Below are 18,268 nucleotides of genomic sequence, written 5' to 3'. Positions count from 1 at the left end.
AAATATAAGCATGTGTGTTTGAAAGTGAAATGGGCCATCTAAAAAAGATCAGACGAATAGGAGGGACTATGTCATTGAGAAGATGAAACTTGAGCAGAGTGATGATGAAGGGTCAAGGGAGTGAGTCATGTGGATGTGGTGGGAACAGCATATGCAAAGGCCCAGAGATAGGAAAATGCTGTCCCATGTGTTGGAGGAGCAGAGTGAGGGGAGGGCGTACAGTGTGGTAAGAGATCAGCTTCATTGGTTTGGCTTCATAAGTTGAATTTGGTTTTTCTAAGGGAAGATGGAAAAGGAATTGTACACTAGGTCATGTGGACTGTTATCCTGCAGGCATCAGATTGTATTGGAGGTAGTGTTGAGGCCTTGCATTTTCCAAGACATTTGAAGACACAGCTCGGTGGACCCAGGGTGCTGGAGCTGCCTGGTGATATTTAACAATATGTGTCAGCACAAGAATCTTCATCCAGATCAAGTGTTATTGGCCCTCTTCTGATGCCTCTGAATCCTCAAATTATCCCTGTGGCTTTCCCAATATTGCAGCCTGGGCTGAGAGATTTAGAGGGGGTGGCCAGTGCCGGGCTGCTAAGACAAACAGGGTGACTGGGTACTCCTTTCTCTGTGTTTCAGGGGGCCCACCTTTCCCAGGACCTGGTTTATTCCCATGTAGTATGAGTTGGATGTTCACCAAGCCCTTGATGGTGTGTGGTTTCATGACTTCTGCTTATTTACAATGGGGAGTATGCTTGTCCTTGCCTGGGATACACTGTTGTGGGGCTCTGGGCCATGTGTCTCCAGGACTACCCTTTGCATAAGCCAGAGTTGGGAATGAAAAACATTTTGTATCCTCAGAGTCTGTCCAGTTCTTGAAATTCATCTATCAGTAGTTTGTGTCAACAAGTTAGTGTGTTACTTTTTACACATCAGGACTGTGAACTTGGAAATGAAAATAAAAGAGTGAAAGTATTAGCAGCTCTTGAAATAGACATTGCAGCCACATGAGCTGACTTTGGGCTCCTTTCCACCCAGTATGGAGGGCAGAGGGGGTGTGCTGGGAGCAGGCTGAAGGGTATCTGGGTCTTGGTGCTTTCTGGCTGTTGTAATAATATGGTAGACTGAGTGGTGTGACCACAACAGAAATGTCCATCTCACAGTTTTAGAAAGCTGAGATCGAGGAGCCAGTGGGTTCAGTGTCTGGCCAGAGTCCACTTCCTGCTTTGTAGATGGCAGTTGTTCCCCAAGCACTTGCTGTGGGAAAGGGCAAGGCACCTCTGGGGCCTCTTTCATCAGGAAGGTAGCTAATCTGATTGGTGAGGTTCTATCATGCTGAAATACCTTCCTGAAGGCCACACCCCCTCCTATCATCACACCTCGGTTAGGATTTCAACACAGAGAAATGGGGTCCAGGTAGGGCCAAGGAGTCCTGCACCAGTGCTTGCCTAACCCCTGGCTGGTAGGGAAGCGTTCAGGCCCAACTTGGTTCTCACATCTAGACATGTGAGTGAGGGTCTATCCAATCCAAGATTCTGGCTGTTATCCAAGTTCAGGCCTGTCCTCACTGATGACCAGCTTCTCTGCAAGAGTCTAGAGTAAAATAGCTACTGCTGAGCAACATTGTCCCTGGGGTATGTTTCTTCGTAAGCCAGGAACCTCTCAGGGTTCTGTTTAGTCATTAGGAAGCCAATCACCTTAGCTTTCTTCCTCCCCACCCCAAGCAATGGCTGTACCGAGCCTGGAGTGGACATAGCTTCAGCCTGTGCTCTTGACATGATGGATGTTTGCTAGGCCTGGCGCGTTGTGTTCCATCTACTCCAGATCGAATGTTCAAATCCCTACTTCAAGGTAATGATTTGGAGTAGGCGTGGATTTTGAGGGGTGGTTAGCTTTTGAGTCCTCACAAATGGGCTTTAACTCTTATAGAAGAGGCCTGAGAAGGGACTGGTGTCTCGACACAGTGGGCAAAGCCAGCACCGGCAATGCAAGCATGCCATATGGTGCAGGTTTGAATCCTGGCTGATCCACCTCAGATATAGCTTTGTGCTAATGGCCTGGGAATCTTAGTAGATCACCCAACTAACTGGCTGGACCACTGGCCATCTGGGGTGTGAACCAGCAGATAGGTGTCTCTGTCTCTCTGTCTCTGTCTGTCTCTCTCGTGCACACACACACATTCTGATTTTCAAATAAATAAGTTTGTGTAAAAAGAACTGTGGTAGTTTCCTTTCCATACCCACCTTGTGAGTACAAAGCCAGAAGGCATCATCTCTGGCCTGGAAATCAGCCCTCTCTAGATGTGGAATTTTCTTGTACCTTGACCTGGGACTTCCCAGAACCATAAGAAATGCATTTCTGTCATCAGTGATATATAGTCCATAGTATTTTATAACAGCCTGAATGGACTAGACAAGAGTCAAGCTGTCAGATGACTGTATGAATATACATTCCTGCACCTCCCATAAAACTGCTTGTAAATGACTTCATATAGGGCCCAGTGCAATAGCTTAGTAAATAAGTCCTCACCTTGCATATGCTGGGATTCCATGTGGGCACCAGTTTGTGTCCCAGCTGTTCACTGCCCTGTGGCTCCCTGCTTGTGGCATGGGAGAGCAGTAGAGGATGGCCCAAACCTTGGGACCTTGCACCTGTATGGGAGACCTGGAAGAGGCTCCTGGCTGCTAGCTTCAGATCAGCTGAGCTTCAGCCATTGAGGCCACTTGGGGAATGAAATGGCAGATGGAGGATCTCTCTCTTTCCTTCTCTCTGCAAGTCTTTCCAATCTTTAAAAGAAAAACAGAAGACTGTGTACTGTGATTGTGATGGCTCTTCCTTGCAGTGCACTAGCTCAGCTCACAGATGCTTCTGAAAGTCGTGTAAGTGGACAGTGAAGTGGGTAGAAAAGAGTCCCTCTCTGTGAGCTCAGAGGTAAGGGAAGTAAAGGATGCAGACCAAGGACATGCACGGGACTTGGGAGAGTATGGTCCAGTGGGCGTACTGAGTGGGAGCAGCCAGCTCTCAGAGAATGGGCTACCAGGGAATGCTTGCTAGAGGAGACACCCAAGGAAATGTCTAGAAAAGGAATGTGTCTAGAAAAGGAATGTGTCCTAAGGAAGTGGCCTTAGTCGGCTGTGGCCTTGGTGCACCTCTCTAAGTCTCGGATTCAATGCTTGTGGTGATTGCAGTTGGTTAGATCCCTGTCCTCTACCTCATGCTGGGATAATGGACGTGATGTGTACTATGATAATGTGTGGATCTGCGTTACATACATACAAGTAATTGTCATAGGGTTATCTGAGATAAATTGCCTCTTTTGAAAATATGTTTTTGTGGAAATAGAATACATAAAATGAAAATCATCCTTTTAATTGTGCAATTTGGTGGGTTTTGATAACTGCCATCAGAGTATGACTGCCATAATAAAGATCTAGAAAACTTCCATCATCCCCCAAATTTTCTTAGACTCTTTTGCTATCATTAAGTAGATATTCTCCCCCAAATGATTTGCTTTCTGTTGCTGTGGCTTTCCTTTTCAAGAATTCCCTATACATGGAATCATGCAGGTTTTTTTTTTTTACATTCATTTATTTACTTATTGGAGAGAGAGAAATACTGCATATCTATTGGTTCACTCCCCAAATGTCCACAATAGCTTGGGCTGGACCAGCCAAAAGCCAGGAGCCAGGTGCATGACAGAAACCCAGGTACTTTGAACCACCCATCATCTACTACCTCCCAGATGCATCCGCAGGAAACCAGACTGGAAGCAGAGTAACCATTACTTGAACTAGCACTCTGATAAGGAATGCTGGTATCCAAGTGGTGGCTTAACCTGCGGTACCACTATGCCCTCTTTGAATATATCGTATTTAGTCTCTTGTATCTGTCTGCACTTAATGCTTCTGAGATGTAAGCCTGTTCATGTTGAATGTCCTGTGGTTTAGTATTTGTAATTGTTGAGTAAAAATCCGTTGTATGGATAGATCACAATTTGCTGATCCATTCACCATGTATTAGACCTTAAAGTTACTTCCTTTTTCTGCTTTATTAGAAGGACAGATACACATACATGCACACACAGAGATCTTCCACTTACCATTTTACTCTTCAAACTTTCTCCACATCCAAGCCTAGGCCAGCTTGAAGTAAGGAACTTGGAAGTCAATCCAGGTCTCCCATGTGAGTGGCAGGCATCCAAGTACCTAAGCCATTGCCTGCTACCTCCTGGGGTGTGCATTAGCAGGAGGCTAAATTAGAAGCAAACTATGATATGGGATGCAGGGACCCCAAGCCACATCTTAACTAGTGCTCCTTTCATTCCATTTTTGAGATAAAATTAGTAGCCAAGAATATTGGTATACACATATTTGTTTGGGTATATGTTTTTATTTCTTCAGAATAAAATCCAAGAAGTTGGATTACCAGGTCCTGAAAGTCTGCATTTAACTTTGCTATAGAATGGCCAATCTGCTCTTCAAAAGATGTATTTATATCTTTGAAAATCAGTAATAGGAAAGAGGAAAGACAGAGTAAGTGCAAGAGAGAGATTCCATTGTCTGTTTTACTCCCAACATGGCTAAAGTGGCCAGGGTAGGGCCAGGCTGGTGCCTGGGTGGCAGGGGCCCAAGCATTTGGGCAAGCTTCTGTGGCTTTTCCCAGGCCATTAGCAGGAATCTGGATCAGAAGTGGAACCGCTGGGAAATGAGTTGGTGCTCAAATAAGATGCCAGCATCACAGATAATGAATGGCTCTACCCATGAAGGCACAATAGCAGCACCATTGATCTGTTTTGTAAAGTGACTGTACCATCCTGTGTGGCTGCCAGCAGTGTATTGGAGGTCTTTCTGGTTGTTCCACATCCTCACACTAGTTGGTATTGTGTGTCTTTGAGTGATTGTAGAGGGTATGTAATAGTATCTAGTCCTGCGTCTGTTCACATTCCCTGGTTACCAGTGTTGCTGTCTGCCTCCCCATGTGCTCATTTACTGCTCTTACATCTTCACGGGTAAAAAGTCTGTTCAAAAACTGATTCATCTGTTACCCACTGACTGAGATGTAGAAATGGTTCATAAATATTATTCATAAATATTATTAATAATATTATTATAATTTTATTATAATATATAAATATTATTCATATTCTAAATACAAGTCCTTTATCAGATGTATTTTGGAAACATTTTTCCCTGATGTGATTTATCTTCATAGTCTTTCAAGAACAAATGTTTAATGTTGATGAAGTACAATTTATCATTCTTTCCCTTAATGGAAATAATTTATTTTTTAAAAGATTTGTTTGAAAGGCATAATTACAGAAATGGAGAAAGAGATGTATGTCTTCCATCTGCTAGTTCAGTTCCTACATGGATGCAACAACTGGGCCTGGGCTGAGCTGAAGTCAGAAGCCAGGAGCCTTAGGGACCTAAGCACATAATGACAAAAGTAATTTGCTGCTTTCCCATGTGCATTGCCAACGAGCTGCATTGGGTATGGGGCAGTTTGAACTTGACCCCATGCCCATATTGCAGTTAGTGGATTAACCCATTAAAGGCTACAAGATTGACCATCCTATTATTGTTTGTCTTAAGAAACCCATGCAAAACCTAAGGTCATAAATAATGCAGATTTTACATTTATACCTCTTACATTGAGATCTGCAATCTTTCTCTCAAATTAATTGGTCTATATAGTGTGTATCCGTGAATAATTACTGAATTATGTCAAATGTTCTTTCTGCACCTACCAAGATGATTACATAAGTTTTCATTTTGGTCTGTTAATTAGGGGAATTACTTTGAAGTTTTATTGCTTAATCATTTTTTTCCTAGGGTTAAAACCTGCTTAATTCTGAGGTATTTTCAGTTTTCGTTATTGTTGGACTTATTTTACTAAAACTGTGTTAAAGCCTTGTTGTCTGTGTTACTGAGAGCTGCTGGTCTGTTTGTTATAATGCTTGGATTTTATTTTCATGTTCATGCTGGCCTCTGGGATGAATGAAATTCTTATTTTCTGGGAGAGTCTGGGATATTTTTCTTCCTTGTATGGCTATCAATGTATGATGGAACTACCAGTAAAGCCATCCGGTCTGAAAAGTTGTGGTGAGGCGGTTTTAATTACATGTTAGTGTCTTCAACCGATACAGGATGCTTCAGTTTCTTTCTTGAGTAGCTTTGATTTGTCTTTTAAAAAGCTGTGTTGTCAAATTCAGTGCTGTGAAGTTGGGGATGTTGCTCTTCTTTGTACTCATCATTGATCGTCTGGTCTGTAATGATGTGGCTTTTTTATTTGCTGGATAGTAGTAACTTCTGTCCTCTCTAGGCAAGTCCTTGGGCTTTGTTCAATGTTACCTATATTTACAAGCTTTTTCTTTATATTCTCTATTTTTCTTTTGTATTTTCTTCCTTTGGGATTAATTTTATTTTCTTTTTATTGATGCTTAAAGAGGAACCTCAGGACAATGATTTTGGCCTTTGAAGTATTTAACTTGAAACCTTAAAAAAATTTTTTTTCTTGCCTTAACCTCACTAATATGCCCTTTTCTCATTTTTTCCATTTCAAGATATTTTCTAATTTCCATGGTGATTTCTTTTTTTGATTCATATTTTTTTTTTAGAAAAGATTTTTTTATTGGAAAGTCAGATTTACAGAGGAGAGACAGAGAAAGATCTTTCATCCACTGGTTCACTTCCCAGGTAGCTGCAATGGCTGGAGCTGAGCCAGTCCAAAGCCAGCAGCCAGGAGCTTTGCCCAGGTGGGTTCAGGGAGGCTTTGGGCTGTCCTCGACTGCTTTCCCAGACTACAATCAGGGCACTAGAAGGGAAGTGGAGCAACCAGGATATGAGCTGGCGCCCACATGGGATTCCGGTGCATGCAAGGCGAGGACTTCAGCCACCAGGATATCGCACCAGGGCCAGTTCATTTTTTTCTTAAGGTTTGTTTTATTTTTATTGGAAAGTCAGGTATACAGAGGAGAGAGAGGAAGATCCTCCATCTGTTAATTCACTCCCCAAGTGACCACAATGGCTGGAACTGTGCTGATTCAAAGCCAGAGCCTCTTCTGGGTCTCCAGCGTGGGTGCAGGGTCCCAAGGCTTTGGGCCATCCTCGACTGCTTTCCCAGGCCACAAGCAGGGAGCTGGAAGGGAAGTACAGCCTCTGGTATAAGAACCAGCGCCCAAATGGGATCCCAGCAGGTACAAGGCAAGGACTTTAGCCATCGGGCTACCACACTGGGCCCAGTTCATTTGTTTTTAAGAAATGTTATTTTGTTATGTAATTTTCACAGATGAGAATTTTTCCTATGACTGATTTCTAGTTTAGCTCCACTTTTGTCAGAGAATATACTTCATGTGAGTTTAATTTTGTTGTTGATTGAGCTCTGTTTTATATTATGCAATGCAGTTTACGTTAATGAACATACTATGTGCACTTGAAAGGAATGTGACCCACAAGAACAGGGTAGATAGTCCGTAAATGTCAGCTCAAGTTGATTGATAGTTTTAAAGGCATTTATGTGCTGATGGAACTTTGGCACACCTATTCTGTCACAGCTCTTTACCCTGAATGCTGGGTTTTTCTGTTTTCTTTCTAGTTCCTTCATGATTATTGTATGTAGCATCATTTTCAAACATGCATAGGTATAGCAGTAAGATAAATGCACATAAGCAGGTGGTCAGGATTTTCTAGGAAATTTGTTGGATTGTTCCCTGTGCTGCTGGCACCACTTTGCGCTGCTCTAACGGCTGTGTGATAGCTTGTTTCCTGAAGCCTTAATGCTCTTGGTTAGGTTGAAATGACTTCTTAGGTTTGCTTTGTTTTCTTTTATAAATAAGTTTGAGCATCTCTCCTATGTTTAAAATTTGCTTCATTTCTGTCTTCAGTCCATGTCCTTTGTCCATTTTCTGTAACCGCTCATCTTAAAGACCCCATGAGCTCTGTGTGTATTAAGAAAACGATCCTTTTGTGATTTTTTTTTACCCTAGTTCATATTTGAATGTGACTGTCCCCCTGCATAGGTTTTTAAAATTTTTATATTATTGAGTCTGTGGCTTGAAGATGGCTACAAGGGGCTTTCACTTTCTGAGGTCTTAAAAGAGCTTGTCGACATGGACAGAATTAATAGAGCATTTATGTTTAATGTGCGTGCATCTTTGACTCAATCAGTGACTGATTTCTTTCAACCTTTTTTTGTTTGTAGAAGTGAAGATGCAACTGGAAGAAATTAGAGGCCTCATGCTGGGAACTCTAGGAAGTGAATGTCTAGCAAGGAAGTGGCTGTCCCTGTTGCCAGGGTTTATTGTGGAGGACAGTTGGTAGCAGAGCCCAGTTCTGGGTCTTGTCCTTTGCTGAGGGATCCTTGGCAAGGCACAGGATCTCCTTATGTCTGTCGGCTGCTTTGAGATGGGGCTCCTCAGGTGAAGGAAGGATCTTGAAGCACCCCTCCCATTTGATAAGTCACTGTGAATGCCATTTCTGGTTTGTGCGACACGTCTAGTTCATCATGCATCCTTTCCTCTAGGAAAGAACTTCCAACATTCCCTGTGCAGGGGCACTCATTACATTTTGTCTGGCCTCACCATTAAACATACCCGTGGGAATAGCTGAGAATGTGGATGCTGTTTCAGGCCCCTTTTGCAGCAATTGTTGCCTTGTATTGCACACCAGCAACTCCTCAGGGCCTAGTGGTTTCCCTTGTAGAAATCAGAACAGAGACTCACAAGTTGGGGGTGTGTTTTCCTAATAGGCAATGGAGACAAGATGTGAGCAGGGGTCTGCCCCATGTGTCCACTGCCTTGGTGAGCCAAGCCTCTGGTGAGTGGCAAGCGAGGAGAGGAATGCCGAGGCCACAGGCGGCTCTTCTGCACATTACCTGGAGAAGGAAGGTGTTCCGACTCCTGCTCTCTGGAGCCTGTGTGGGGAGAACCCTGACTTTCTCCACCCCTGGCTGAGGGTTCTGCAAATGGGGAGATACTAAAAGGTGCCAAAGAGGCCCTGACCCAGGCGAATTGAATTTGGGGACTTCCAGTGCTTTATTTCATTGACTGTCTACTTCTCCTTAACTGTGCTGAGTTTCAGGAACCATATTGTGTGGGATTTCCTAATTGTGTGTCATAGTCCATTTGGGCTGTCTGTGAGATGGATGCTTTTGAACAAAGGAAACTTAGAGTTCTCAGTTTTAGAGGTTGAGAAGTCCAAGATCAAGACTCCAACAGCTTCAGTGTCTAGTGAGGAGGGCTCACTTCCTTGCTCATGGATGGCATCCACCTGCCAAGCTCTACCCTGAATGGGAGAGAACTGACCCCATAGTGCTCCACTGTGTAAGGGTCCTGATGTCGTTCATGCAGGGTCCATCTGCACAAACCTCCTCATTCCTCACAGTCTCTGCCTCCCATGAGCATCACACTGGCGTTATGAAGTGTTAACATGTGTGTGTTGGGGCGACACAGCCTTCACAGTGCACTGTAATACTCATGTTATTTTCCTGGGCACCATCTCCTGTCCTGAGGTTACATCCCCCTCCAAAAGGAGCTTGGGTTTGGGGGTTCTTGGCTCTGCACTCTATTGTGGAGTTCTATGCTCTCCAGCTGCATGCATAAGAAAAGACTTGGGATTTTTCGGAAGACCATGCTTCACAAGAGCCAACCGATCATTTGAGGAAGAGGTGGGATGACTTTTAAAAAACATATATGTGTGTGATAAGTTTAGATTTGTAGCAGAGTCTTGAAGAGAGGCTAGGGAGTCCCACAACACCCTTCATTCAGCCTGCTCTGAAGTTAACATCTCTTGTGCCCTGGGGACAGTGAATGAGGAGAGGTCAGCATTGTTCTGACTTGGGCTCTGTTTTGACTTCCCCAGGCTCCCTGCTGCCTGCAGTGGCCACTTTGCCTGGATTACTTTTGCCAGGGGAACTATTTATGGTTCAGTAAGACAAAAGTATGGACTTTTAAAAAAGTTTTATTAAAGTATGTTCCAGGGGAGGAATAGGTCTGTTGAGAGAAAACCTGGTCCCGGATTCCTGGCTTGGGGCTTTTTGTCCCTAAGGCTTAAGGGTGCTAACTGGTGGTTGCGGTTATGGTGCTCAGGATTGGCATTTGTGACTGACAACAGGGAGCTACATACAGTTGGACTGCCTGTGCATGTGGCTTCCAAGGGTGCATGAGGAATGGCAGCAGGGGTGGAGCAAAGCTGTGATGCTCATTCTGTTGTGATGATCATATAGGGAGACAGGGTTGTTTGAATGTCAAACTGGAACTCACTGCACACCTGCTGTGAGCTGCACTTCACCGGTCTGCCTGAGTTCCTATTATAGCAGGACACTTTAAACACAAGTTAAATTACAAAGTGGGTGGTCTTGGGTGAGTCCAAATGGAAAAGCAGGATACCTGATTCCTCCTTGGGAGGAGGTCTAATAGCTCTCTTCCCATCACTCATGTGTAACTTCCTGCCTTGTATTTCACAACATTCCCTTAGGTGAAGACTGTCAGCTGGTTTGTAGGCTGTTCCCTGTTTAAGATATATAATGGAAATTTTTTCATGATGAACCTGGGGTTGTTTGGTTTTGGAGTAGCATATTGTGGAGGTCAAGTACTCATGTCATGTCACATCACATCATGTCAAATAATGTCAGGTAGCACATGATAGTCACACAGCTAATTCATGCTGATAATGTCAATTTCTGATTTGGTGGCTTAGGTGCCATCTGCTGGCCTTCACCACTAGGAAGTGACTCTCTTCTTCCCATACTTACTCAGTCTCCAAGTCTAGTACTAGCTCGAGGAATGGATGGGAAGAGTGATGAACTAATCTAGAAGAAGAAATGGCAAAGAATCTATGAACATGAGGATATTGAAATGCCCATCAGCATTGCTCTTTCCTTTGAGGAGGGCACTAAACAGATATCCCATGGCCCATAAGGTGAGTCTCAAAGGGCCTTTGTTCAGTGCTTGGCCCAGGGAGACAGGCTGTATCTTTGCTCCTATACTTTGTCATCAGCTTAACAAATGTATTAAGAGGAAACACCTAAGGAGAATGCTGTGACAGGTTGCTGTTGGCGGTTGCATTTTGCTGCTAGAGAACCCAGAGGTGGTGTCTCATGGGACTGCTTTGGAGGCACTGCAAACAGGCACATGGTAGATTTGATGACAGCAGACGGTGGCTCTCTTTGCATCCATGACTCACTCATTTGCTTGCAGAGTAGTGGTAGAAGTGTATAGAAAGGTCTAAGATAATGTCAAGAGCAGGTAGTATTTTTAGATGTCATTTCCCCCACTTTGGTGACTTATATCTGAATTCTCAGTTTATCACCTTGTATGAGTTTAAGGGGGAAAAACAGGATTTTAAGTAGTTCTGGCCATTATTGACCATGTGGTAAATTCTGGGCTCTGCATTCAAGGGTTCTTGGGGTGGTGGTGCAACCCCAAATCCTCAGCCAACTGAATCATCAGCCAAAAACACTCCTGAGAAGATGCGGTCCTTAGAGTTCTGACCAACTCTGATGGTGATCGATGACTGTGACTCACTGAGACAGAGCAGTGGGAAGGTGAAATGAAGGAAAAGCAGAATGAATTTCTAAATAGATCCAACTCTGCAGTACTTGTTTTTGATTGCCCTTTTCTGCTTCCCAACAAGTATGCAAAGCCGACCACACACCCCCACCACCTGGTGGCAGGATACTTCACTGAAGGTCAGAAGAAAGCTGATGCTTAAGGCTAGCAGTCCGCTCTAGCCGGAGGTGACCTGTTGATATCTGGAACTTTCTCTTGCAGGATGACTTCCTGTTCAGTGTCTCCATTTTAAGTGGGATCCTCTGCAGCATCCTGGCTGTGCTGAAGTTTATGCTGGGCAAGGTTCTCACCAGCAGAGCACTCATTACAGATGGTGAGTCAGGCTGAGCCACGGGGCTGAGCTCAGGGCAAGGGAGGACGCTTCCCAGGTTGCTATGAGCTGCCTGACCTGCAGGATGGCTCAACGGTTTGGAATCTATCCTCCATCAGCCTGTCTTTTCCCCACACTGTTGAATGATTCTCAGGGCTCCCATAGCAGGGCAGCTATCTTCTGCCCATGGAATTTAATAAACTGTGTACTAATCATTTATATTCTGACCTCCTAACAGACGGAGATCATGATGGCACAAAGGGCTTCTGAGAGTTGTGTTTTATGGCCATTGCTCCATAAAACAATTGTGAACCTTTTCCTGGCTCTGCAAATGTTTCCTTTGTGAATGACCCTGTACTCGGTGCAATTACAGGTTCCTGTGCAGGTTAAAAAAAAATAAAAGGAAGGAAGGAAATGAAGAAAAGCAAAGGAAGGGAAGGGAAGAAAGAAAGGAAGGAGGGAAGGAAGAAAGAAAAGAAAGGAAGGGAAGAAAGAAAGAAATTGTGTGTGTCCCTGTGGATCAGGAGGAGCTTCCTGTGTGACCTCTGAGTTACAGCAGGGGTATGAACTGTACTAAGGTCATTTTTTAGAACCAAAATTGGCATCAGGGCATCATTGGCAGACCTGATGGACAGAGCTATTTTGGTGTTGCTCATTGTGGGCACATGAAGAGTCCCAGTGTAGCAATAGAGTAGTAAAAGTTAGGGGACCATTCCTGTGGGTTGGTGGCAAAATATGCATAAAATAGAGCAGAAATTGTTGGATTTTTTTTTTTAAAGAAAATATCCCTCCTCCATTCCCTGCCCCACACCGGCACAATTGTTTTGTGTGAAATAGTTGCACGCAATAGTCTGGGTAGCATGGGACCAGGAGGACAGCCATGGGAGGGCCCTGCTTGCTCAAGTGGTGGAGCCTAGGAACCTGGTGTGGCCTCTGCCTTTTCATCCTGGGCTGTGTGTGGAGCTGAGCTCTGCCCAGTGGGCTGGGGTGGGGTGGAGCAGGAGCAGGAATGACCACCTTGGAAGTCAGAGACCCAGCTGTGGATGTGGGCATAGCTTTTGTCAGGTGTACTAGCAGGCCTGAGGATAGTGTCTCTGCTGCAAGGGCTGGCCATCCTTGCCTAACAGTCACATCCTTCATGCCCACTTGAGCCCAATACAGTCTTGGTAGTACCCTTGTGCCCAGAACACAAGAGTCAGGCATTCCAACAGGTTGACTTCCAGTGGAGGGCATGCCACAGCTGCTCTTCAGCTGATTCCTAGGTGGACCTACGGAGGGACTGCAAGCCCCTCTAACTTGGAGGCCTGACATCTTTATCTATTCAGTAGTGACAGAATGCAAGAAAGTGCTCCCCATAAGACATAGCCCATAGCCATATGGGTGCCAGTTCATAGTTCACCTGCTCCATTTCTGATCCAGCTCCCTGCTGATGGCCTGGGAAGAGCAGCAGGAAATGGCTCAAGGCCTTAAGCCCCTGGGAAATCAGGATGAAGTATCTCTGTCTCTTCCCCTCTTTGTAACTTTTTGCTTCTCAAATAAATAAACCAAACATTTAAAAAACATTCCCCAGGGGCCTGAATATGGCCTTCAGCAGTGATCCTGAGCCCTTCTCCATCCAGTTCAAGCCCATCACCTTGGGGTATGATTCCTATCTTGTGGAAAGAGTGGGCCCTCTGCCTCAACTAGTGAGTTCTTAGTATTACTGACATCGAGACAGGTACCTACTTAGACTTCACACAGAGAGGAAACGCCAACCATAAGGATGTTTTTCTAAAGTCAGTGGTAGTAGCTGCCTTGCTTTCGCTCCATTTTGCTGATGGAGTAATGAATTATAGTTCAGAGAGAATTAAGTGAGGCTAGTAAAGCCACAGTGTGTATGTTCCAGGAAAGGAATGGGCCCCTTGGGAGACTATGTAGCCCCTTTTTTCTGGCTTGGGTGATGTTAACTGGTGGTATAGTCCGTTTGTGGCTGACATCTGGGAGTTGGGAAATTTTGTGTGGGTAATATATGCATGTGTGAGCACAGTAACACATCAGGTGATTAAAGCAAAGGGGATGACTGTCCCCTGTGCAGGCAACAATGGGAAAGGGCTGTTGGACAGGCAAAAAGACCCCTGCGGTGGGTCGGGGGAGCAGGCAGGGACCCCCTGAGAAGTAGACAGAGGGAGATCATAGCAGTCCTGGCAAGGGTGGGAGCAGGTCTTTTACCAAATGTTTAAACAGATGGGGCACCCAGGCTGAGCACCTGCACCTTCTCTTGGAGAAGAAATAAGCTCAGCAAAGTTTGTCCTCTCCTGCTGGGAAGTGGGTAACTGATCCCCTTGCTAGCAACATGTGAACAGGGCCAGGCTGATTCAGCAAGTACCTCATCTGGCTGGTCAGTGACCTTGAAACCAGGATGCCAATCTGCAGGGGAAGGGGCAGCAGGGTACATATGAGGGACGCTGGGTGAATTCTGGACTCCCTGCTTTATTCCACAAGGTGAAGTTTAGTAACTGGACATTTGGCAATGGGTGTTAATCCTCATCAGGACTCTGCTGAAGTTGGCTTTGTATTATTTAAGGTAAAGTGGTAGTGTGCAATAATGGAATGCCAACAAAGCTGCCGGCCCAAGTCCAGAAACACCCTAATGCCTGTGTGGTATCCAAGGTTTAACTAAGATGAGTTTTAATGAGAATCTTTGGTGTGGTGTTGATGTGCGTCACAAAGCAGACTCTGAGCTCACCAGCAGTCATTGAGACGGCCTTGGTTTTGTGCTAAACTTTTTTTTTAAACGGAGGGGACAGGTCCAAACATGTGTGGATGAGACCAGAGAGGTGAGTACAGCGCTGAGCCTTGGGGAGGGAGTTGGAGCTCAGAGGTCTTCCCCAGTCCCACAGTGGGTGCTGCTGCTGCAATGACTCAGACTCTGTCGTCACAAGGGGGGAGCCCAGCAGAGCAGGTAAGAGTCACGTGGAAAGTGCAGGAGAAAGAGGCGGAGGTGGCACAGAGCCTTGAACCATCCAGCCATCTGCACTCTGGATTGGCTGTGGGCTGCCTGGCAGGGCAGGTGACTTGGTGGAGTTGAGTGGACATCTAGTGGTGGCCTGGGGAATCTCACACTCCCCCTGCATCTGCTGAGCGTTGCCAGAACCTGGGTGGAGGTGGTCCTTGCTGGACAGGTGAAGGCCAGGCCCCATGCCTTCCCTTTATCTTAATCTTCCATCGGTTAATCATGCATTGAGAGTGAATGTGTGTACTTGACAAAGTCAGGAAAGGGACTGCATCCGTGTCTTGAATCCAGCAAGGAAAGGGGCTGCATCCCTGTCCTGGTGCTTAGGTTTTCTAGTTGGGAAAGAGATGCCAAAACAAACATGGTACAGATAGTATGCTAGGTACTGAGTGAGCTGGGAAGAAAAGGAAGCAGTAATGGGGAGGGGGTGGTGAGCAGGTGGAGGGGAAGTGTTTTTTTCTTTTTTAAAGATTTATTTTTATTATTTTTTTTATTGGAAAGGCGGATATACAGAGAGGAGAGACAGAGAGGAAGATCTTCTGTCCGATGATTAAGTGAGCGCACCGGCCGATGCTATGCCGATCTGAAGCCAGGAGCCTCTTCCAGGTCTCCCACGCGGGTGCAGGGTCCCAAAGCTTTGGGGACAGCCTTCCTGGGCCACAGGCGGGGAGCTGGAAGGGAAGCGGGGCTGCCGGGATAGAATCGGCGCCCATGTGGAATCCCGGGCGTACAAGGCGAGGACCTTAACCACTGCGCCACTGCGCCACCGCGCCGGGCCCAGAGGGGAAGTGTTTTATGGGGGCTGAGGGGTCAGGGCTGGGGGTATTATGAGGCCTGAAGAGGGTCTGTGTTGAGGGGGCAAATTTCCTAGCTGTGTGGCTGCTGAGTGTACAGTGCGTAGGGCAGGTTGGGAAGACCTGGAGAATTCCACGTGGTGACACAGGGGGCAGCGGTTCTTCTGTTGGAGGGTTTGGCTGCATGGCTGCTGGGAATGGACGGGACCATCGCCTGGTGAGAGGAGGGCAGGATGGGATGCTACTGAAGAAGCCCGTGCAGCTGAGGGGCTGAGAGGGGACGAGCAGCTGAGCGCGTGCCCTGGAGCTTGCAGGGGGCAGTTAGGAATGGAGGGGTTAGATGAGGGCTGTGACAGAAGGTGGGTAGCTGGATGGAGGTAGGTTCCATTTACAGAGAAAATGATCCGCTAGGGGAGGGGTTTGGGAACAGAGAGGAGTTGGGACTTGGGTTGTGTGCATGTTCTGTTTTGACATGCGTCTATGAGCCTGTAGGTGGAACAGGACAAGAGGTAGGGATTTGGGAGAAGGTGCAGAAACTCAGTGGATCACCGGGGCAGATGCTCCTAGAAGGCAAGTTCCGTGAGGGTGCTGCCACTCTTGCTCACCAGCCAAGCCTGTGGTGGCTTGAACTCTGCGTGCCCTCACCAGAGGTCAAACCAGTGGGGCCGCCAGATCTTGGACTTGAAGGTCCAAAACTGCAAAGTCGTAAGGTTTTTGTTTTCCGGGGCTTTTCCTTGCAGTGGTGAAGATCTGACTGCTGTCACGGGAGAAGTCAGAGGTGTGAGGCCAGGGTACTGAGCAGGGGCCAGGGCAAGGCTGGGAGGGTGGCAGCACAACACCTGGGAAGGAAGGAGAGTGACTGGCTTCAGGTGGCAGTGTGGCGTTCGCGGCTTCAGGAAAGTCCACCACAGTGACAGGTGGGTGAGGCTCATTTCACAGGGAGGAGCCAGGAGGTCCCCTAAGCCACACCCTTTCCTAGGGGCCTTGGGGAACTCACAGGTAAGATGGGAACGAAGGGAGAGGACAATGATGGTTACGTTAGCTTCGCATTTGTGTTCATTGCTGTTCTCCAACCATGGAGATGATTCTAGACGTTGCATTTCTCTTTTGGAGGGAGGGGGGATCCTTTGGAGGGCACAGGCCTCCCCCTCTCAATCAGGGTCACTTGGGTCAATCCTTGCAACCATACTTTGTTGACTTAGTATACAAACCTTCTCAACCCTGATGGGAAACTCTCCTTTTGTGTGGGAAGTATTACTAAGACTAATGTTAGTATTGAACCTTTATGCATGTATTTCACTATGCTAAGTTTAATTTTTCAAAACTGACATGGTAAGAGATCAACAGTAACAAAAATGACCCCAGTCATTATTTTAAGTAAGAAGAGAGGACTACTTTAAGGGCCCAGAGACATAGTGTGAAACAGTATGGGGGTTCAAGAAGCTACTCAACATGACATGTAATATCTGCAAAGATTTTATTTTTACTTAAGGAAGAATTACAGAGAAAAGGAGAGATCTCTTCCATCTGCTGATTCACTCTCCACATAGTTGCAATGGCCGGGGAGCTTCTTCAGGTCTTCATCTGGGCCGTCTTTTGCTGCTTTTCCATGCCATTAGCAGAGAGTTGGAGCAGCCGAGAGGTGAACTATCGCCCATATGGGATGCTACACTTAGTTGGCTATGCCATGGCATTGCCCCTCAATTTAATACATACCAATTGTTTACTCTTACTATTTTTCTTTCTTAAAACTGCATCATTTGGGACCATGGTATGTGATGGAACAATTATACCCCCCAACTTAGAAGGTGGACCACTGAAGAGATCTCAGTGCCTGCTACTCCTCTGGGCACTGTGAATTCCTACTAGAAGCTGCAAGCCTGTATTCTTAGAAATACAGCAGGGGGAGGGATGGTTAGTGACTTGGAGAATCCCAGTCTATGGCTCTCACCAGTCAGGGAGCTGTTGGGCTAGGTTCCCCCATTCTTACCCTCACCCCTCCCCCCCCCGCCCCAAGACACAGGGAGGATGTGGGGTGGTTTTCTCGGTGGTGAAGGTCTGTGCTTCCTCTGCAGGGTTTAACTCCCTCGTGGGCGGCGTGATGGGCTTCTCCATTCTCCTGAGCGCTGAGGTGTTCAAGCACAACGCCAAGGTCTGGTACCTGGATGGCAGCATCGGTGTGCTCATCGGCCTCACCATCTTTGCCTATGGGGTCAAGTAAGTTCCCCTACTCTCACAGCAGTTAGGAGTACTCACTCCCTACCCTCAGTCATCTTCCTGTTGGGGAAGGACAGAGGAGGACCCTGCGCCCAGGCCATGGCAAGGGTTCCAATAGTATTGAGGCTGTGACAGGAGGGAGGCAGAACCTCTAAGAGGTGCAAGACTTTAAAGCCTCTGCAGCTTACATTTAGCCCTTTGTAACAGAAAGGGGCAGGTTTCTGTCTATTGCAGTGGCTTCCTGCTGTGCATTCCCCAGTGAATTAGGGGAGGTGACAGAGCACCCTACAGCCTACGCCAGGGCCACGGGTTTCAATACCCCTTGCAAAAGGTTCTCCATCAGTACAGATGGGCCCAGCTTAGGGATGACCTGTGTCAGGTCCTAGTCCAGCCTGGGT

General features: G+C 46.3%; 1 protein-coding gene across 1 annotated transcript in view; it reads left to right on the top strand.

Annotated features, from left to right (window-relative positions):
* The window catches only part of TMEM163 (transmembrane protein 163), a 281,838-nt gene that overhangs the window by 262,163 nt on the left and 1,407 nt on the right, over positions 1-18,268 (top strand). The window contains exons 6-7 of the mRNA XM_040971488.1: positions 11,759-11,870; positions 17,729-17,870. Coding sequence (XP_040827422.1) covers positions 11,759-11,870; positions 17,729-17,870 — 254 coding nt within the window. The remainder of the gene's footprint in view (positions 1-11,758; positions 11,871-17,728; positions 17,871-18,268) is intronic.

This window comes from Ochotona curzoniae, unplaced genomic scaffold, assembly GCF_017591425.1.
Source record: "Ochotona curzoniae isolate NIBS_2020 unplaced genomic scaffold, NIBS_Ocur_1.0 contig_2210, whole genome shotgun sequence".
In the NCBI taxonomy this organism is placed as follows: domain Eukaryota; kingdom Metazoa; phylum Chordata; class Mammalia; order Lagomorpha; family Ochotonidae; genus Ochotona; species Ochotona curzoniae.
Note: the sequence above shows the minus strand (reverse complement) of the source record. Positions and strands in the feature narration are given on the sequence as shown.